Source organism: Dromiciops gliroides, chromosome 3 (assembly GCF_019393635.1).
Source record: "Dromiciops gliroides isolate mDroGli1 chromosome 3, mDroGli1.pri, whole genome shotgun sequence".
Classification (NCBI taxonomy): domain Eukaryota; kingdom Metazoa; phylum Chordata; class Mammalia; order Microbiotheria; family Microbiotheriidae; genus Dromiciops; species Dromiciops gliroides.
Genome location: NC_057863.1, coordinates 129,941,315 through 129,964,327, shown reverse-complemented (window position 1 = coordinate 129,964,327; position 23,013 = coordinate 129,941,315). Strand labels below are relative to the sequence as shown.

Genomic DNA, 23,013 nt, shown 5'->3' with positions numbered 1-23,013 from the left:
AAACAAACATCAATAGACTATCACTAGTTCCTATAGAACATGTTAGAAAAATATGAACAATATGACCTCATAAAACGGAAAGAAACAAGAAGGAAAAACAAACATAAAAAGCTTCCCAAGACATCATTTGAACAGATCATCCTAAGTGGCATTTAAGTTTGAGACTGGAAGGACAACGAATAATGAAAGATGGGATACAACTGTAAAAATTTCTAGAACTCTTCCATCAATGGCAGTAGAATTCCACATCTTAACTCTTAACATCACAGGTCATCATTCAATGGAAAGTAGCTAGACTAGACCAAGTATAAAAAGAGAAGATCTATACGAGAAAAGACATTATGTTGAGGGTGCTAAGGAATCAAATCTTCAGATATCTGATAGATGGGTAAATACCAAAGGCTTATAAGAAATCTCAGACATTAGTCAGCAGGACATACTGTACAGAGTACTGGGCTTGTTTGAATCCTGTCTCTGACATTTACAAATTGTATTATGGTTAAGACACATAAGTGTCAATCTCCCCAAATATAAAACTGGAATAATGATGTTTGTAATATATAAACCTAACAGGGTCATTGTATTCCTATAACAGTAAGAGATCTAGAAGATGGCCCCCCAGGAGAATGACCTGAAGGCGATTTACATGAGGGCACAGACAAGATTTGGAAAGGATGAGAACTTGTGGCTAGGACATGATCTGAAATAATGGAAAAAGTGTCCACATAGATGAAATCAGAGATCTATAAAATACAATCCTATGTTAATTGTGTCTTAAAAGTTTTTTCAAGGAAGGATCATATATTGTATAAGGGTTGATTTATACAGTTTCTATATTTCTTAGGGGGTTCTGCCTAGCAAAATGCACATATTCAACATGTATTGGTTGATTGTTAATATTTAATGTAGCACATGACATTAGTTTACATAAAGGTTTCCTTTCCTTTTTTTTCAATGATCCCTACTTACTAGAAGTTTACAGCACAACTAGTCAAAAATACATGAATAGGTTGGGTTCCAAAATTTGTTTCTGAGAGTTCTGGAAGTCAGGAATATATTTGCCCATGCAAAACTGTAAATAAGAGCTATATTCACACAATCACAGTGTTTAAAAAGAGACCTCAAAGGTCAACTGGTCCAGCCCTTAATCTGAACAAGAGTATCTCTTTAAAAAACAACAACAACAAACAAAAATGCCTGAGAAGTGGGTTGCACGGTGTCCAACAGCTTTCTTTAAACGAGGAAAAATCACTACTTCCTGAAACTGTCTATTCCAATAATCCTCTTTCATAAAATTATCCTTTATAAGTTATCATGATCACTAACCATCTCTTTGATCATGCATTCTAGAATTTTGCCAAGAATCAAAGTCAGGCTCACTGGCCAACAACTACAAGATTCCATTCTCTTACCATTTTTTTTTTTAAATTGGGACATTACACTTTTTTGGTCTTTTGGTACTTCTCAGTTTCACCACTATCTTTCAAATACTGGTGCAAACACCTCTGCCAGTTCTTTCAGTAACTGGAGAGGACATAGTTCATCAAAACTAGGTACTCTATTATAGTCTCCTTACTTATCAGTTATAAAATCCAAATAAAAACCAGAGCAAAGTGGCACTATTACCTCAAATATTCTGGCCACAATGTTTCTCTTATCAAATATTAAAGTGAAACAAAGCTAGAGGAGATTTATCACTGTTAAATGACTGTAAGATTTCAAAAAGTTCTTGACAAAATAAACATTAGACTGATTCTAGAAAGATTACAAGATTTATCCTTATTAAACTTTAAGTTTTACACTTAAGTTTTTTTAAAAAACTAATTTCACAGTTGGAAGGTGAAGGAGGTATACCTCTGGTTTGTCTGAAAAAAATCTAGCGGTTTTTTAATAACGTAAGCTCAATATGAATCAACAGTGTGTTATGGCAGCCCAGTAATTTACTCTTATTCACCTTAAAAAACATAATGCGACAAACAGCAACGATTAGGAGGGTGGGTCATGAGCAGGGATGTACTGCTAAGTGTTTAAATGGCTCTTTATTTAAAATAAAAAGTGTCAATGACACTTTTAAGTTTAATTTGCATTATTAAAATTTCTTCCCATCATTTTCCTAAGTCTAAAGTAATCAACAAAACATAAATCAAGCCCCAATTTGTAGCATTTGCCAATTTCCAAGATGTAAACAGCTCACACTGAAAATTTAACAATTGGCTGGGGTCGAATTGGCTCTAGGACATCCCTGAGCATATGACTTGCATACTCAGACAAAATCTATACTACTGTATTTAGTTCTAGAACCCATTTTAGGAAAGGGACTAATAAGCTAGAACAAGAATTCTTAACCTTTTTTGTGTAGTGGACCCCTTTGGGAGTATGGTGAAACTTTCTTGGAACCCATCGAAATCTTCTCATGAACCCCTTTCTCAGAACAATGCTTTTAAATGCAAAAAATATATAGAATTACAAAGGAAAGCAATTATTCAAAATTTAGTTATAACAATATTTTTTTAAATTCATGAATCTTAGGCAGGTTAAGAATCCCTGAGCTGGAAAGTGTACAGAGAAAGGTAGCCAGGTAAAGGGCCTCACAAAGGAGCTAGGGATATTTATCCTGAAAAGCAAAACTTAGGAGGAACATCAGCTGTTTAAGTATCTGAAGGATACAAGTATCTAAAGGGTCACAAAGAAGAAGTTGAATTATTCTGCTTCAAAGCAAAGTCCCACAGACACCAAAATATTCACATTTTTTGTCAATGGACATGGCACATAAACGTTAATAGAATACTACTGTGCTGTAAAAAATAATGAATATCAAAAATTCTAAGAAGCATAGGAAGATGTGAGCTGATACAGAGCAAAAGTAATCAGAAGCAGAAATCAATCAATAAGCACTTCTCAAACATCTATGTGCTAGAAAATGAGGATACAAAGACATAACCAAAACTAAAACTAAAACACTTTTATGAACCAATCTAACAAACAAAATATAAACACATAAGGAAATACAGAAGGAATAAACACCAACATCTGAGGGGAGTCATGAACGAAGAAGGACATAGCACTGAACTAAGCATGATTCTAAGAAGCAGAGGTAAGAAAGAAGTGTATTCCAGACACTGGGGCTGGGGGGGAGGGGGGGTAGGGGCCCACAGTCTGTGCAGAGGCATGGAGGTGCTGTGCATGAGGAACAAGAATGCCAACTTTGCTGATGACAATGACATATGAAAGGGAGTAAGGTATAATAAGACTGGAAAGGTAGGGTGGAGCTAGGTTATAAAGGTATTAAAATGCCAAACAGGCCTTTATTTTTGGTCCTAGAGATAAAAGGGAACCACTAGTAAAACCTTTGCTTTAGGGAGGGAAGATTACAGGGATAAGAAGAATAATTAGGAAGGTATAGAAAGACTCACAATAATGTAAATGGAAAACAGTATCACCACAAAAGTGAGTGTGGTGAAACTATAATGTGCAAGATCAGCCCTAAAGAAGAGCTTAGAAAACGGACCTCTCTTCCCTCCGCAGAGATAGGAGACTATGACTGTGGAATATGCTGTGGTTGGTTTCGCTGAAATGCTTTTTTTAAATCTGTCACAAAGAATAGCTCACTGAGTAAGTCAGGGAAGAAGGATATATTCAGAAATGTAGGTAATGTAAAAACAAATGCTATCAACACAAATAAATGGTTTTTATAAAATCAATTATCCTCCTTGTTGCTGAAAGTATGGCTAAGAATAACAGTGAAAGTTGAAAAGATGTCAATTAAATTTAGGCTTAGATTAAGGAAGAACTAGAGCAATCTAAAAATGCTAAGTCAGGTAAAAATGGATTCTTTCTCACAAAAGATTTTCAAGAAAAAGCTGAATGACTCTTTGTTAGATACATTATAGTGGGGTTTCTTTTTTCAGGCACTGGTTGGACTAGATGGTCACTTAAATATATCTGAAATTCTGGGGCTTCCTGTTCAGGAAGGAAAAGGGAATGGGGGCTATGAGTACTGCTTTAATCACTACTTCCAAAAAAAAGGTAGGAACTGGCAGCAAAGAATTGACAAGGGAAATGTACAGCTAATGATGAATAGCTATGCTTAAGTTTATACACACAATATACCTATCTTTAAGTCTAAAATTTTATACTTTCCAGTCTAATCACTCTTTGAAATGTCACAGCCCAGCTGAGGACTGGAAAATCTAGTTTTGGTTTTTTGGGGGAGAAGAGGGAGGGCTTGAGGGTGTCACTTGCCTGTGGCAAGTCAGAAAACAACTGAAAAAAAAATTGGGGTGTTTTCTCTTTCCATCAAGTTGCAATTTCTGGCTAAAAGAAGCTTTGAAATAAAGTGGGCTTCATACAGTCTCTGGCTATATAAAAGAGCAAAGAGAATAAGGAGAGCCAGAGAAAGGGCTTCTGGTGAAGCCTCAAGATTCTTGAGGAAGAGATGTATAGAATGACTCATTCTGATCATAGCCTGAAGGTTAGGAGGGAGCCAAGGAAGAACAACTTTACTTTAGTCCTTAATCATGCAGCTTGAAAGTGATGGAAAATAGAATGTGAGAATTTTGTTCACATTTATATTTTTATTTCAAATAATTATTGAAACCAGCCCAGCAAAGAGGTATATATGAAGACTGAAAACAGAAATCAACTTTAAAAAAAAAATCTGTCTATTGTAAATGTGAACTCAGCAGCCAAGTGACAAAGGCTTTATTTTCTTCTCATGAGAAGGAGGCACCCTAGTGTTCAGCTAGTGGGTGCCCAGAAAGGGGGCTCGCAGGCCCTGTTTTATACCCTAGTCCCTAATGCAAATGGACCCTCCCCTTTTTCATCAATGGTCCAATTACTCAAGGGTTAAAACTAGCTAATCTGAACGCAGTATTCCCACCCCTCCTCCTTGTATAAGCATGACTCAGGAGTGGACCTTATACTTCCTTATATGGACACAACTCTGGAGGGGACCTTATTGAGACCAGGGTTCCTTGAACCATGTGACCTTGCTAACCTGAGGGGGAGGAGGGGATCTGAAACCTTTGTCCTACAAACAGGTCAGGGGGAGTATGACTGATGGTTATATCCACACTGAGAGGAGACAACTATCCATTTCTCACAGTAAATCAATACTTTTGAGAAAAAATGAGTAGTTGAATGCAAAGCTAAACTAAAAGGCAGTCAAAACAGTTATTGTGGTCATTTCCTATGGAAAACCAGAAAAGTCTAAGGTCAGAAATTTCCATACAAAATGCTTTTGTTCAACCTAAAATTAAAGTCTAGTTCAGTAAGCAATCAAATTTAAATTTTTCTGTAAATCGTTTGGACACTAGGGGATTCTAATCACATACATACTCTAAATCCTCCCAAAGCAGGGTGTCTGCTTTTTCTGGAAATGACCTTGAAGATGAAGCAGTGAACAAGAATAATGAATATAGAAATGGAGTCATGGAGTCTGAAACCCAGCTCTGCTATTTACTAAGTGTGACTTTTGGCAACTTAACCTCTCTGGCCTCTCAATTTCTTGTTTTCTAAAAAGAAAGAGTCAAAGACAACTCTGAAGGTCTTATGAAAAATGCAATCCATCTACAGAGAGAGAATTGACAGTATCTGAAGCATAATTTTTTTTGTTACTTCCTTTATCTGAAGTTTTGTTTTTGTCTGTTTTCTTTCACAACTTAGCTAATGTGGAAATGGTTTGCATGACTGTTCATGTATAGCTTATATTGAATTGCTTGAGAGTTCTTGGGGGTAGGGGGGAAGAAAATTTGGATCACAAAGTTTAAAAAAAAATAATGTGAAAATTTGTATTTTACATGTAATTTGGGAAAATAAAATTCTAAATATATATATATTTTAAAAAAGGGTAATCCTGGATCATTTCTAATACCCCTTCCAGCTCTAGATTTTATGATCCTAATAAGATGGAGATCAGAATCAAGAAATGGAAGATGGGAAAAAGATAGGAAAGTTATCAAATTAAAATCAGGATCAGTGAGCACTAAAGTTCAGCTCTGATCGCTTGCAGGATACACAACACTTATACTATTTCTCACAGTTTCATGGTTCAATAATGACAACCACAACAATAAATAATAGCTGAGGGGGCAGCTAAGTGGCACAATGGATAAAGCACCGGCCCTGGATTGAGGAGGACCTGAGTTCAAAGCCGGCCTCAGACACTTGACACTTACTAGCTGTGGGACCCTGGGCAAGTCACTTAACTCTCATTGCCCTGCAAACCAAAATAAAACAAAAACCAAAAAGCAATAGCTGATGTTCATATAGCCTTTTAAGTTTTGTGAAGCAGTAAGTCAGTCAGTCAATAAACATTTATTAAGTGCCTATTAATGCCAGGCATAGGCCCAATGAGATTACAACTGAAGAGAGAAGACAACATGCAACAACTATGTGTGAACAAGCTATGTACATGATGAGTATAAAATAATCAACACAGGGAAGGTCCTAGCATTAAGAGGGATTGAGAAAGGCTTTCTGTAGAAAGGTGGGATTTTAGTTAGGTCTTGAAGGAAGCCAAGGATGAGGAGGGAGAGAATTCTAGCACAAGAAACAGGCAGAGAAAATGTCCAGAGGCAAGAGATGGAGCACCTTGTTCATAGAACAGCAAAGAGGCCATCACTGGATCAAAGAGGGAGCTGGAAGGTAGAGGAAAGAAAGACGTAAATAGATGTGAGATGTAGTAAGCCTAGAAAGCAGGGAAAGTTAGCTATGAAGGGCTTTGAAAGCCAAACTATATTATACTTGATCCTGGAGGTGATAGGGAGGCATGGGAGTTTACTGGAGTAGAGGGTGACATGATTGGACTTAAGCCTTAGGAAAATCACTTTGGTAGCTAAATGGAGGATGCAGGTAAGCAAATAACTAAAATCAAAAGTATTTTCAAATATAGAGGGAATTCTGTAGCAAGATAACACTGCCTATTAAATAATATCACAGACTTTATTTCATTTTATAATTATTCATGACAAGACTTTTTCCATCCATATAACAAGTTTACCTAATCTTATTTTTTATATTTAAGACACATAAGTTAATTTTTCTCATGAAAATTTTGCTGGCTGACTAGTCAAACTATACTGAATTCATTTTTTAATACCTACTAGTCTACAACTAAGCTGATTCTTTGTAACAATGTAACCAGAATGTGAATAGTAAAGAACTGGGGTCATCCATCTAAGTTGTTAGTTTTGTGATTTGGGGCTGAAAATTTACAAACTTGTCTTTTTAAATGATCATAAAGAATAAACTCTTGATTTTCTACTGGAAGAATATCCAGTGATCCTGTATTACTGTTATTTTCATATGTTGCCTATACCCCAGCATAAACCAGTAGGGAAAAGAACAGAAAACACAGGGTCTACTTTCCAAGGCATGAGTAAATAACATGAGCATTTTGGTTCTCTTTTTTATTCAATACTTATAAAGTACCCACAATGTATGATTCATTATGACGGGATAGGGAAAGGATGGCAGGGATCTTGGAGGCAGAGACTGGGACATAAAGATAAATACCTGGTCTCTGTATTATATTACTGTAACTTTAACTGAGTCATAAATGGTCATTTTTAACTAGAAGAAACAAATCTATTAAGATCAACTTTATATAAAAATTTATAATATTGAGGAGGTCAAATGCCAATTCAAAATTATACAAAAATTGTAAATGAATATTTTACTGTAAGATCAACATTACTGAAACACAAAACACATTTATTTGCCAGGGAAAAAAATTATCACAAAATCTAAACTATGTAGAACTGTACCATACCTCTGGTGAGTGCAGGAATATTTCATCAAATAGACTCCTAGACTCCCTAAACTGTCCGTGCTAAGCATGTAAAACAATAAAACAGAAAAATATAAGATGAAAACTAAAAATTGTGAAAATTACTCATAATACATAAACTAAACATTGTCAACATTTTGAGTTTCTTGGCACTACCAGTCTAAAACTCAAAAATCTAAATTTTCAAATTCATATTTAAAATGAGAGCTACCTTCCCCCCCCATACTTTAAATGTATATGTTAATTATTGTGCACAATGGGAACTTATTACCTGAAAATTTAAATTGTAATAAATTCTAAAATCTAACTTTTTAAAAAAATTATTCAGACAATTACTCCAAAGATTTAATATAGATCAAAAACTTAATGAAGCATAGCTGTTCAATCATATCTGACTTTTTGAGAGCCTATGGGACATAGCATGCGAATGCTGTTCATGAGGTTTTCTTGGCAAAAATATTGCCATTTCCTTCTCCAGTGGATTAAAGCAAACAGAGGTTAAGTGAATTGCCCAGGGTCACACAGCTAATAAGTGTCTTTGGCCATATGTGAATTTAGGTCTTCCTGACTCCAGGCCCAGTGCTCTCTACAGTGAGCCACCTGGCAACCTCTTAATGAAGAATAGTTTCCATTGAACAGTGAATGTTTCAGGTACAGTATATACTAATCAGCAAATGTTTAAAAAAACAAAAACCCAAAATAGTAAATTCTTAAAAGGTGTATCAATTACCAAATAAAGACAAAGGATGGCTTAGAGGCTTTCAATTTATCAGATAGAATTTTAATTATCTGCCTCTTACATATTATCCCCAGCATCAAGAGACCACCTTCTTGCTCCCAATCATTTGGAGCATGCTGACATAGCAGGATATATAAATACAAAAGGCAACAAGTAAGATTTCCAGACAAAGCACATGTGTATGTCTGTCTAACTGCTTTCCAAACTGGGAATTAACTGCTTATCTACTGTTTTGCAATAGCCATGGCTGCTTCTCCAGACTATTAGTTCAGATGATAGAAAGTAGGTTATTCATGTTTTCAACAAGGTCTATAAGCTCATCTTCTACCCTCTAACACAAGTTTTCCTCTATCACAGGAGTTAAAGAATCCCATTCATAAAGCTAGTACGTGTCAGAAGCAGGACTTAAACCCTGGTCTCTGACCCAATGGCCAGCCCCTTTATCAACTTCGTCATACTGCCTCATATTTATATTTTGGGGAAGATATATCAATTTATTTTTATAATCCTGAGGGGGTTTATTAGAAATCCTAGTCTTTTCAAATTTATATATAAGCATGCCACAAACTCTGATACTCTTTGAGCAGAAAGGACAACTACTACTACTAGGTAATAGCAGCAGTTGTCATTTTAGGAGATACAAAGTATCTTCATGCAATCTATAGATCATTTGAATACTATATTTTTAAAATGTAGACCTACACTTCACAAAGATTCAAAACAGTAAGACCTCAAGTCATCCTTTCATCATAATTTAATTATAAAATTCTTTCCAAGGTATTACTTTCAATAGCTGAGGCACTGCTTTTTTACCCATGGAAAATCCTACACAGACAAGTCACCTCTCTCATTTGGGATTATAATGTAACACTATTTACTTCATCTTTAAATTCTGAATAAAAACTGGGGTGTACTAAACTAGGGCAACTAGTGGAACAGCGGAGAGAGTGCTAGTTTTGGGGTCAGGAAGACCCCTCTTCATGAGTTCAAATCCATTCTCAAACACTTACTTGTCAAGTGACTACCTCAGTTCATCATCTGTAAAATGAGCTGGAGAAGGAAATGGCAAACCACTCCATTATCTTTGCCAAGAAAAGCCTAAATGAGGTCACAGAAACTCAGACTGAAAAACAATTCAGAAACAAACTAAACTCAATTTTAACATTTCCTTCTTCAGAATTGCTCTACCTCCCTCATAAATTAATATGAATGTTAAAACAATCTATTTTCTTATTCTAGGGGAAGAATAGTGATTGGAAAAAACAATGGAAAATAAATCTAGAAAATATGTTTTACTTCTACTCAGAATTATGGAATCATCGACTTAGAGGTGGAAGGGACCTAGTTTAAACTCAAATTCCCTGCTTAGCTTGGATTTGCAGAAGATCTCTTCCTAGGGCCAGTATTCAAGCACCCTGCCGACTGATCTTCAAGCCCTTTCTGTCTCCTGGTCCCTTCCTTACTGCTTATAAACATGCCTATGTCTCTCTGCTCCTCAAAAAGCCCTCACATGAACCTTCCATACCTGCCTCATCAAGTCAGAAGAGAAATAAGACAGAAGCAGTCTACTACAGGTACCTTCACCTTCTTTGTTCTCACCCTCTTAACACCCTATAAATCTCACAAACTCAAATTGCTCTCTTCAAAGTTACCCGTGATCTAACTTGCCCAATTCATAGCCTTTTCTCAATCCTCATTCTTCTTGACTTCTCTACAATTTTTGACACTCTTGATCACCATCTGTTCTTTGATATGCTAGTCTCTCCAGGTTTTCTGGTCAGCACTCTCTCCTGATTCTCCTCTTAAGTCTGGACCATTCCTGCTCAGTCTCCTTTGCCAAATCTTAATTCTGGTCAAGTACACTAACCTTGGATGTCCCACAGGGCTCTCTCCTGGGCCTCTTCTCTTCTCTGTACATAGTTCATTTTTTTTTCTTTTTTTTGAGGCAATTGGAGTTAAGTGACTTGCCCAGGGTCACACAGCTAGTAAGTGTTAAGTGTCTGAGGCTAGATTTGAACTCAGGTCCTCCTGACTTCAGGGCCGGTGCTCTATCCACTGCGCCACCTAGCTGCTGCCTCTTCTCTTCTCTACTATTTCACTTGGTAATGTTATCAGCTCTCTATGCTGATGATTCTAAAATCTACCTACCCAGGCTGTCTGCTGACCTCCAGCCTGATATCTGTAATTGCCTTCCAGATATCTCAATCTACATGTCCAATAGATATATTAAACTCAATATATTTGAAATTGAACTCATTACCTTTGTCCCTAAACCCTTTCCTATTACTACTGTAGGGGCCAAATTCTTTACACTGCCAAGGGCATTATCATCCTCCCCGTCCTCCAAGCTCACAGCATAGGTGTCATCTCTGATTTATCACTTTCTCTCATCCAATCTGTTGCCAAGGCCTGTCCATTTCACCTTTGCAACAACTCTCTAATATGTTTCCTTCTCCCCTCCCATACAGCCACCACCCTGATACAGACCCTAATCTTCCTGTTCTTGGACTTTTGAAATCATCTGCTGGTTCATCTGTTGACCACAAGTCTCTCCAGTCCAGTCTATCCTCTGTTCAGCCGCCAAAGTGATTTCCTTAAACCACGGGTCTGACCATATCACTCCCATACTCAGTAATCCAGTGGCTCCCTATCACCTCCAGGGCTCCAGGATCAAATACAAAATCCTCTGTTGGTCATTCAAAACCTTTTAGTCCCTGTCCCCAGCCCCCAGCTCCATCTCTCCAATCTTCTTACATTGCCCCTCCTCTACCTCATGCTCTTCAATTCTGTAACATCGGCTTCCTTGCTATTCCATAAACAAAAGACTCCATCTCTGAGCTGTGGGAGTTTTCTCTTGCTGACCTCCATGCCCAAAATATTCTACCTCTTCAACTCTATCTCCCAGCTTCCTTGACTTCCTTCAAGTCCCAACTAAAATCCTCCTTTTTACAGAAGCCTTTCTTGGTCCCTCTTAATTCTAGTGCCTTCCTGCTGTAAATTATTTCCTATTTATCCTGTGTAGATTAATTGTACATCTTTGTTTGCTTGTTGTCTCCCCCATTAGACTGAAAGCTCCCTGAGGAAGGGGACTGTTTTTGGCCTCTCTTTGTATCCCCAGTGTTCAGCACAATCCCTGGCACAGCAGGTGCTTAATAAGTGCTTACTGATGCTCTCTCATACATACACAGGTACACGTGATCATCAAATCCTTTTATTTCTAAGAATGAAGTCCTCTGTTCAAATTTCCAAGGAACTATGTTTCTCAAGAGTCAAGCACTCCAAGCCCAAGTACAGCCATACCTGTATTGGACAACCATTGTTCTAGGCCCTCCATGAAGCAGAGCAGCTAATGAAGCATCACTAATATATGTCAGAAATGGGTACTTTTCTTCTTTATGGAGAATAACCAAATGTCTTCCTTGCATTGCTACCATCTTTGCTGAGGGCACTTCTATCCTTCTAGTCATTCAGTTCAACTCAATAAACATTTATTAATCATCCAAACTCATACTCTCTGAGTCATCATACTTCAACTTTTTTCTCCCCCCCAGCAGTCACAGTCTTGTGAGTACTAGTTCTATAACATCTATCATGTCCTCCTGTCTTTTACTACACTGCAGCAACTACCTTACTTCAGGCAAAGATCTGTTGCTGCTAGGGGTGCCAAACAGTCTCCTTGCTTCTAATCTCTCCCTCTCCCAAACAGCTGCCAAAACTATCTCTGTCTCAGTCTCTCCCCTCTCCAATTCATCCTCCACACAATTAGCAAAATAATCATCTTAAGGTAGAGGTCGAACCATTTCACTACTCTGCTCAGAAACACTTAGTAACTCCCTTTAGTCTGTAGGATAAAATACAAACTCCTCAGCTTGACACTTACGGCCCTTCATAAGCTTACTTTAACTTGGCTTTCCAGATTTATTCCAGCTTATTTCCCTTCAAACATTAAACATTCTAACCAAGCTATTGTATTATTGACTCTTCCTGAACTTCACCTTCTCTCCCCACATATTGGAGTGTTCTACCTCCATTTCTCAAAATCCTTATTTATCTTCCTGGCTCTGCTACCATTTCCTCCAATTAAGCTTTCCAGATCACTCCAGTTGTTAATGCTCTCCCTCTCTTACAAAATCCCTTGTATTTATATGTCTATGTACATGTTGTAACTCACTGAAAAATTAAAGCCCCTTGAGGGCAGGAACTGTTTTGCTTTTTCCTTTCCCTTGCTATACCTATGAGAGTCCATCATCAAGGAGAAAGGACAATAGAGCTAATCTTCCCAACCCCAAATTTGTGATCATGAGCCCATAGCATTTTATATCCTAGACTGTCCATCTTTAGGATGTAAGGACCAACAAATTTAACCTCATCTATTTCTGTGATACTGAAGCCTCGTGCCAAACTTTTCCATCACAGTAGGAAATACTATCACACCCTACCGTCAGGAATTTAAGAGTGATGTTTGAGTCATCGTTAGCCTACAGCCATCTAACTAAATAGGTAACTATGCTGCTGGTTTTTTCACCTAAACCTACTCTCTACTTGTCTTTTCTTCTCTAACAGAGCCCTAAAAACTTGTCCTCTCTTGCCTAGAGTACTGTAGCCACCTCCTTACCAGATGGCTTGCCTTTAGCTTATCCTCCTGCTATTGCCAAAGTTATTTTATCCTTCCTTTATTATTATACATTATAATTCTGTTGTCGTTTTGCATTTTCCTAAATCTAAGCTCCTAAAAGGTCGCTTCAAAAGCATCCTGGACTGTGTTATTTCATTTGTCTTTTCCTTTAACACAGCCCACCCCCTGTGCCCACTGAACACAAATCCCTAAAACTCCTTTTGACTGCAACATTCCACTTCTTACTAAAACTTACTCCCTCACTACCTCTTACTAAAACTCAATCTCCCAGCATCACTAAGCATTTAAACAGCTCCAGAAATTTCACCTTCTCCAACTACTAAGTTTTAATGGATTATGAAGCTATTCACCACCCTAACTGATTTGGAAATAGAGCTAACTCCTGAGATCACATTCTTCAACTACATGTAACATATGTTCCTTACCAGTTATCTATGAAGGTATTTCTTTAATTAAATGTTTTTAATCTCTATATAGCCTGTAAATTGCATACATATCAGTGCTGTCCATACACATGGGGTGGACTGGAATCTAACTCTTCCTACAACACTTGGCAGTGCATCACACATAGGAATTTAAGGGTTTTTTTAAGTAATGATACTGTTAGAATATTTAACCCAATCCAGTTAGATTCTTAAAATTACATGGGCTATTTTACCCTTCAACTTTAATATGGACCTTAACAAGGATGGACTGCTGCTGTCTTCCTTAATGTCATCCAAAGTAAAATGAATTCATTATACAAGGCTCCCATTACAAATGGTGCTGGAAATATAAAAATAATATCATTAAGTTTAAAACATAAAATGTGAGGCAAGAAAAATACACCAAAAATTATTCTACAAGAAAGAATGTGATAAGCACAAAAGAGAAGTCCAGAAAAAGTGCTGAGAATTCTCAAGACGAAGAAATGATCTCACAAGCTGGATAAGAGAAGGTTCCCTGGAAAAAAAGGAAGGATTCAAACATTAAAGATAGTTGGAGGAGGGGGCAGTTCTATTCCAAGCAGGGGAAACAAAATGGCCAAAAGCAGACAACAAAAACAGCATTTCTAGAAAGGGCGATCATTATTTTTCTTACTCTCAGAGATGGTTCTGCTGCAGCAGCTGCCATTGCAGCAGCTTTGGCCTTCTCTGCTTCATCATATGTAGGAAGAGAGGTAGCTACACTGTAGGGTGGTGGCACAGGATAAAATTCGCTGTGAGTTTCTGTTTCTGAAGAAAAAGAAAAAAGAAAAACATGAAAGGCAAAGTATATGAAATCAGTTTTGTGCATATTATAAAATGCTGTACATTGTACAAATCTACATCAATGATAATTTACAAAAATCATCTATATAGCTATGTAAGGCAAGGGAAAAGGAACTAAAATCATTTAAGATTGATTTTTTTTTATCTGTAAAGCTACTTATTCCCTTCTTTCCAGATCTACTGCTACTACCATAAAAGAGGTAGAGTGGGCCCTAGAAAGCGTACTAGGCTGGGAAACAAGGAAACTTCCACCCTACCATTTATTAATTGTAATGTCAAGCAATGTCTGTGGTCTACAGCCTGAGAGTCTTTATCTAAAAGATAAAACACGTTGGATTAAATGATCTTTCCAATCCCTTCTGCTTTCCAATAATATCCTAGAACCTATAATACTAGTTCAGGGCTTCATTGCCTCCTACTTAGTCTGTCTTCAGTATATACCCCTTCCAATCCAGTCTATAAAAAGGCTATTTCATTTTCCTAATGTACAACTTTGATCATGACACTCTATTACTAAAAGATCTTCAATGACCCACCACCAAGTATTGAATGAAATCTATACTCTTTAGTCTGATATTCAAACCCTTTCTTAATCTAATTAATTTCAACCCACCTTTGGACCCTTATCTCAAAGGACTCTTACTCACATATATTCCAGCCAGACTAGACTACATACTTGAAAACATTCCAGTCTTCCTATCTATATCCCTTTCTTCATCTTATTCCCTAGATGTGAGATGACACCCACCTCCTATCTTACCAGCTAAAATCTAACCTACCACAAATGTTATATCCTCCCTTATCTTTTCATCCAAAAGTGATTCATTCCCTCCCTATGAATTCTGACTATGCCTTAAAATAGTCTACTTTATATTGGTTTATCTTCCCTTACTAAATTTCTTCTTCTTCTTTTTGCAGGGTAATGGGGGTTAAGTGACTTGCCCAGGGTCACACAGCTAGTAAGTATTAAGTGTCTGAGGCCGGATTTGAACTCAGGTACTCCTGACTCCAAGGCCGGTGCTCTATCCACTGCGCCATCTAGCTGCCCCCTTACTAGATTTCTAAGACCAAATGGTGCCCAGCATCTAGCATGTTTTATTATGTAAAGATATGCATTAATATTTAATAAATATTTGTTTTATTATTTTGTTGAATTAGTATTTCCAGGAAAGAATTCTTTTAAGAATCAGGGAATGCCTATATGCAAAAAAAAAAAAAAATTGAGTACAACGGCTATTTATATGTTACTTACTTTTCCAAAGAGGTATTATAATGTTTATCTGTAAAAACTAAAATATAATGTATATCTGTAAAAACTATAAGTTAGACTTTTTACTTTAAGATCTTAGGCATGAAAAACAAAGTAGATGCCAAAAGCATTTCATCCTGTCCATTTTCCAATTATAAAATGGCATGGCAAAAATAACACTAGACTGAGAGCTAAGAAGCCTATGTTCTGGTTTCAGTTTTGTCAATAACCAGCTTTGTAAGCTTAATCAAATTTTCCATTATCTTTTGGCTTTAGTTTCCCTATAACTGTTTGCTGGTTTTAGTAGGAGCAACAAAGATCAAGATCCAGCAAAAGAGACTGAGGAGTAGACTAAGAGATAGGAAAATGAGGCTAAAGTAGTACTATCACAGGAACCTAGAGAGAAGTAAGTATTAAAGAGAAAAGGATCACCAACAGTGTCAAAGGCAGCAAAGAGGTCAAGAACAAAGAGGACTAAGAAAGGGCCATTAAGTGTGGCAATTCCAAGAGAACACTGGTAACTTTGGAGAGCAGATTCAGTTGAATGATGAGGTGAGAAACTAGAGTGCACTCCCACAATCTAGAAAATCCGCATAAGATTTATTATCTCTATCTTTGTACCAGAGAAGAAGTCTGAATTTTTTTTCTTTTATGGGGTGTTTACAGTACCTTATTGCAAAATTTGGGATATTTGGTCATAGGCTATATGTAGATGAATGTTAAGTAAAAATACCAGCCTTTTTGTGTTTGCTGGCTTTTGCATTCTTTTTGCAAACTTTAACACTTTACTTATTTTAACTTTAGAAGAGAAATTGTGTATATTTATGATATTAAAATATAAAATATATTGATATTACACAATACTATACATATATTTTCTGCATTTTTTAGTTTCTAAACTTTTTCTGTGTCATCTGTTGGTCCTTGTGTGGCATTTGTGGCTTCCACAAAACTTCCAAAAAATTTCCATTTTATTTCTTATGCTGACCCACAATATATCAAAATTGTGATGGGGAAAATTGAAATGTGAAAGGGATAACTGTATAGAGACCTCTCAAGCTTAGCCATAAAATAGTCAAATAGATTACTGTATGTCAATGTGTCAATATCAGTCTATTAGTCTGAAAAGAACCAAAGACTGTGATCCTCATGGTAATCTCATTAAAATTTGCTGAAAAAAATGAAAACTTGAAAATATAACAGACACAACTGGTGTTTATAATTTGGGGAGGCTTGCTACATTCTCAAAAGTAAGATATACTCCTTGAAGGGAACAACTTATTAGGATAATATCTCTGATCGTTCCTGTTAGGTGTGATGAAATATAATCAACTGGGGGCAGGAGAGGGAAAAATGACAATTAAAAGACCATAAAAGCACTGCAGCTTTTTTAAAAAGCATATGGTAAGGGGGCAGCTAGGTGGCGCAGTGGATAAAGCACTGACCCTGGATTCAGGAGTACCTGAGTTCAAATCTGGCCTCAGACACTTGACACTTACTAGCTGTGTGACCCTGGGCAAGTCACTTAACCCCCATTGCCCCACAAAAAAAAAAAAAAGCATATGGTAACTTATATTGAATTGCTTGAGTTGGGGTGGGGGGAAGAAGTTGGAACACAAAGTTTTAAAAAATTGATGTCAAAATTTGTTTTTACATGTAATTTGGAAAATAAAATTCTAAATATATATTTTTAAAGCATATGGTTTTATTTTACCACCTGCTTTCCTTCTATCTTTTATGAGGTTCTAAGAATTTATTAAAAGCTTCAGAGAATGCATTGTAAATATCTACAAGGTTATTACTATTTTTAATAATGTAACTTTTTATGACTCTAAATTCAAGCACAGAAGTGTTAAACTGTTCAACAGAAAGGAACTTATAAGGTTAACTTGATCAATCCTACCATACAATGACCAACCCTATAATACAATGAGTTTCTCCCAGTCTAAACTCACTACTTCGCCATATCAACAGTACTTTACACCATGTAGTAAAAGGAAATTTTCATCATAACTTTGACACGTCAAAGCCTATTTGTGATTTTCCAAATCAATAAAAAATAGGCTTTGTCTGTCCCAGACAGGTCCTAGCCTTGCTGTGTTCCAGCTGCAGCTGCAGGCCTGTCTCTCCTTTGTCCCTTGTAAAGTAATCACTTACCTCATCCTTGTTTGATACACTTGTATGTATCTTGCTTTCCTGTAATGATGACTATCCCACACCAACTCTTTTTGTATATAACCAGGTGGGCTACAAGACTCCAGGCCCATTGTTAGAGGTTTGATCCCACCTTGGGTCCACACATAATAAACTCTCTCTCTCTCCACCTTGAGTACCTGGCTGAGTATTTTCTGTGTCAATTGTGCCATAACATTTGGCGCTTTGCCTGGGAAACCTCAACCACATTGGCCCCTTTGTGCCACCAGTTCAGGCCTCACAGACTCTCAGAAAGCCCTGTCATCGACAGGGAGGTGCCACCTGAATTGTTTTCAGGACCCTTTTTGGACAGGACTCTCTGAAGCAACCTACCATGGTATAACCTGGTATCTGGACTCATTAGCGGTGTAGAAGACGAAGACCAAGAATGGGACTACTGGGAAGGTAAGGCCAGGGCCCCACTAGACAGGTCTGCCCCTACTGGGCAGAAGTAGGGTCTGATCAACCCTCATAAGGAAAAAAGGATTGGGAGGGAACTGTTTTAAACTTGGAAAGAGTGTAACAAATGGGCAACATGGAGTGAGACACAGCTGTGTAGAGGGCAGTAATCACTGAGAGAGGAAATGCATGTCAAAAGAGAATACGATTCAGAATGGATTCTCAGAGAGCCTGTGAAAGCCAGCATGTTTTAACTTTAAGCTTGTTATCCGCTAAGTTTCTAATATAGCTACGGAGGTCCTTAACTAAAGGGGAGACAAATTTGGTTTTGCAGGGATTTGTGATGATGATTATAAATCCACAGTTGATTTTATTAAACTAAAATCTGCCCTGGAAGAAATCTACTAGCCAGTTTACTTTTCTGTAATAAAGCTTACCTACCAGGGTTGTGGAGATCACATGATTGTAAAGTGTTTAGCATAAGGCAAATGTTTATATAAATGATTTTCTGTGTATAATGGTTTGCTTGGGAGAAGGAAAGCTAGGAGAGAGCACAGGGCATGGCTCTCTGAGATGTCTTTCTCCCTGAGTGGGAAACTAACAAATGGAGAGACCATCCCCCACTGGTGATGGGGGTTAGGGGAGGGGCAGCTCAAAATCTCTCCCCCTGGCACCACAGGGGTGTGGCACACCTGGTCATGTCTCCCCAAGGGGGCAGCTCAGAATTGAGGGGTTTTGTTTCAAGTTTTTAAAAAAAAATGTAGGGCCTTTAGTGAAATATTAGCTAAACTGCCATTTTGCTATTTTCAGATGGTTTAAGCATGTTGAGAAAGTATGAGGAAGTTTAATTTCGTTTTAAGTAAGAAGGAGGAATGAATGTTTAGAAAGCTGTTTGCTGACCAACATGATCTGAAGTACTATAATTAAGAGTTATTGGTTTTGTTTTGTTTTTGTTTTTTTAGTGAGGCAATTGGGGTTAAGTGACTTGCCCAGGGTCACACAGCTAGTAAGTGTTAAGTGTCTGCAGCTAGATTTGAACCCAGGTACTCCTGACTCCAGGGCCAGTGCTCTATCCACTGCACCACCTAGCTGCCCCAAGAGTTATTGTTTTAATCAAGTATTTATGATTGGTAAAAGAAAGGTTTCCCCTGTTTGTACTGACAGCATGAACAGGAATATGAGTGTAAACTGTTGGGAATTTCTAAGAAAAAAAAGAGAGAGAAAAGGTTTGTGTGAGTTTGGAAATATTTGAGTTAGAGTGAAAGACCAGTTGGTTATGGAGTCTTGCAAATTATAAGTTAAGTAACTTTTCAATTAGTGTGTGTTAAGATTGGAAATAACTGTAAATCATATGAGATTCCTATGTTAATTGATTTTGAAGATAAAGGGGAATACTGGTAAATTATTTTATGAAAAGAAGAAAAAAATCATAGGAAAGGACCTTCTAGAGGCCCCTTAATTTGTAAATTTGCCAGAAAAGAGCTTGTGAAATTCCCAAGATAAGGAATGGTTGTACTGAGAATTTTATAAAGTCACTTATTATATAAAAGTAATCTTTAATGATTGATCTTTGTACCAGAATAGGTTTTAAAATGATAATATATTTTGGGATTATAACTACCAGAATGGTTCCAGGGTCTAAAATCAAATGGAAGATACCATGTGTCCTAAAGTCCCCATAACCCCCGCTTTTCTATGTGGCAGTTTCTGCTGAGGGGGGGGGTACACGCACGAGGAGAGCTATCCCTAATAAGCATCTAGTGCCTAATATTTTCATTTGTCTTAAAATCTTTTGTTGGAGAATAGCTTAAAATCAGGAATTATTTGTAATGTGTAAAAGTTTCAAAGGAAAATAGCTTCTTTTAGTCTCTAACCATTGAACCACAATGCCTAAGAACAGCCTTTGGCTTTGAATTACTTAATACAGGATAGTCATCAAACTATTTCTCAAAGCTAGGAATGTGTCACAGTAAAAGACTGGGGTATATCTAATTTAGCTAAGCCCTCTTATAGATCTGTTGCATTGCAAATGGTTGAGAAATAAATATTTTGATATGCACAAAGGATGTTTACAAATGATTTTTTTTCTCAAAAATTCCCAACAGTTTACACTCATATTCCTGTTCATGCTGTCAGTGCAAACAGGGTACACCTTTCTTTTACCAATCATAAATACTTGATTAAAACAATAACTCTTGGGGCAGCTAGGTGGCATAGTAGATAGAGCAATGACCCTGGATTCAGAAGGACCTGAGTTCAAATCCTTATTTGATACACTTGTATGTATCTTGCTGTCCTGTAATGATGACTATACCACTATACCATGCCTACTCTTTTTGTATATAACCAGGTGGGTACAAGACTCCAGGCCCATTGTTGGAGGTTTGATCCCACCTTGGGCCCTCACATAATAAACTCTCTCTCTCCACCTTGAGTACCTGGCTGAGTATTTTCTGTGTCAATTGTGCCGTAATAGTAGGAGTTGGGAAAACAAATACATCATCATTTCATTAGGTGCCCAAATTATGGAAAATATGTCAGGGTTTGTTGTTGTTGTTTACTTGCACAGTTTTAAAGCACCTACTTAGTGCTTCTCTGAAAGGTACAGTAGTAGTTTAAATGGATGATTCTTATTGCCACTTTCAATTCTATCTATTCTATCTATCTATTATTGAAATCATCTAAAAGATATTTACAAAGTAAAATACACTTAGTAGTTTGGGGGTAAATTAATTTTTGGAGCTAAATTTAAGGAGAGAAAAAAACAATAAAAGAATAAAAAAATAAAATTGTGAAAAGTAAAGCAATAAATCAACCAAAATCTTAGTTATTAAAATTTACTGGGACAGCCAGGGGGCATAGTGGATAGAATGCTGGTCCTAGAGTCAGGAGGATCTGAATTTAAATCTGGCCTCAGACACTTACTAGCTGTGTGACCCTGGGAAAGTCACTTAAAATGAGCTGGAGAAGAAAAGAGCATAGCAAACCAATCCAGTATCTTTCTCAAGAAAACCCCAAATGGAGTCAGGGAGAGTTGGATACAATTGAAACAACTCAACAACAATAAGTTCCCAATTTATAAACAACTCAGGAAGCCCTAAGAAGTCCAAGAGTATTAATTTTGCTTTTGTACTGGGGCAGCTAGGTGGCACAGTGAGCATCAGCCCTGGAGTCAGGAGGACCTGAGCTTAAATCTGGCCTCAGACACTTGACACTTACCAGCTGTGCGACCCTGGCTAAATCACTTAACCCCTACTGTCTCGCAAGAAAAGTACTACTAAATGAATATTTTAATGGATCATTAAAATAAAAAAAGCTTAAGATTATAGATATAATTAAAAAAGGTTTGATAAAAATAAAATTGGCAAAGGAAGAATGAACAGAAACAACATACTGTAAGGGCTAAAATTCTAGCTAGTCTGTCTAAAATATCCAATGAGTGGTCACCAATAAATTATAAGCTTTAACAAGAGTTAGACTTTTAAACATTTATTAAGGAGAATAAGAAATTGGTGAAGAGAAAGAGAAAGGCCTAAATTCATCTATCTATTAAAGGGAGAGAGCATTCCTAGCTCCACTCTCCGCCAGAGTCCACACGAAAGAGAGACAGCCAGCGCGCCAGCCTCCCCGTTCTTCTTCCCACAAGCAAACGTCACTTCCTGACACCAAAGAAAAGCTGCATGGTCCTGCCCTCAGAGGCCCTCTCCTCATGTTGGAGCTTTCCTACAGTAAGTCTCCAGCAGGGGCATCATTACAATCGTTACAATACAAAAACATAAATGTCCAAGAAAAAACTTCTGACATTTTTTAAAAAATAGACTAAAAGAAAAATATCTGAGATTATGCCACAAGAAATGTGTTGGAAATGGCAGGAGGTTAACACTACTTTTCTACTCTTCAATTCTTTTCTTTTTTTAAAGGTGTTTCTTCAACATAAGAATACCATCAACTCAGACTTAGAGTTAAAAGGAATAATAAGTAAAGATACTGTTGATAAATGTATATGTTATAGGATCAGCAATTTTTACTAACACTACAAATATTCAGCATTTAAATAACCATAATCATCCTTGGACAAAGTAATGTGATATATTCAATGCCAGATAGCATAATGGAATTGAGAATACATAACTTTAAGTAAGTATTTACCATCATCCAAACCACAATGACTTCAAAAGTTGAAAAGGTTTCTCTCCTATTAAAGGTGACCGGAAAATCGATTCTATGGTGTTATCAGAGAAAGTTAAGTGAAAACTATGTTTATAGATTCAAAGATTTAGAGCTAGAAGGGACCAAAAAGATTATCTAATCTAACCACTGGATGTTGTAATTGAGGAAAAACTAAAGCCCAGAGATAAAATGCCTTGCCCAAGGTCTAGAAGTAGCAAGTAGAGGAGCCAGAATTCAAACCTAGGCTCTCTAGCTACGAATCCAAAACATTTTTAAACAAACAAACAAAAACAAAAACAAAAAAATGCTGAGTAATACCTACCAGGCATCAGCTAGAAGTGCAAAAGCTACTTACAAATACAATCCCACTCTAATCAGCATGAGAGTTTTGAGCTACTACATTTCTAATCCAGGTCAGTTTGCCCTTCCTTAGACAACCTGGTAGCTAGCACCTTTCCTGAGGGCTCACCATATTAATGCGGAACTTAGTATGAACAACTGATAAGCAAAACCCTCTGCAGCTCTGAACTCCCAATCTCAAGTGTTCTGCCAGCCTCAGCCTCCCCAGGAGGTGGAGATTTCAGTAGT

General features: G+C 37.1%; 1 protein-coding gene across 2 annotated transcripts in view; it reads right to left on the bottom strand.

Moving 5' to 3' along the window:
- NDFIP2 (Nedd4 family interacting protein 2) overlaps positions 1 to 23,013 on the bottom strand; it is a 116,659-nt gene that overhangs the window by 34,664 nt on the left and 58,982 nt on the right. The window contains exons 3-4 of one of the 2 annotated variants that reach the window (XM_043994516.1): positions 14,245 to 14,378; positions 7,772 to 7,831 (exon numbers count right to left, since the gene is read on the bottom strand). In XM_043994516.1, the coding sequence (XP_043850451.1) occupies positions 7,772 to 7,831; positions 14,245 to 14,378 (194 nt within the window). The remainder of the gene's footprint in view (positions 1 to 7,771; positions 7,832 to 14,244; positions 14,379 to 23,013) is intronic. The other variant, XM_043994517.1, reaches the window with a different exon arrangement.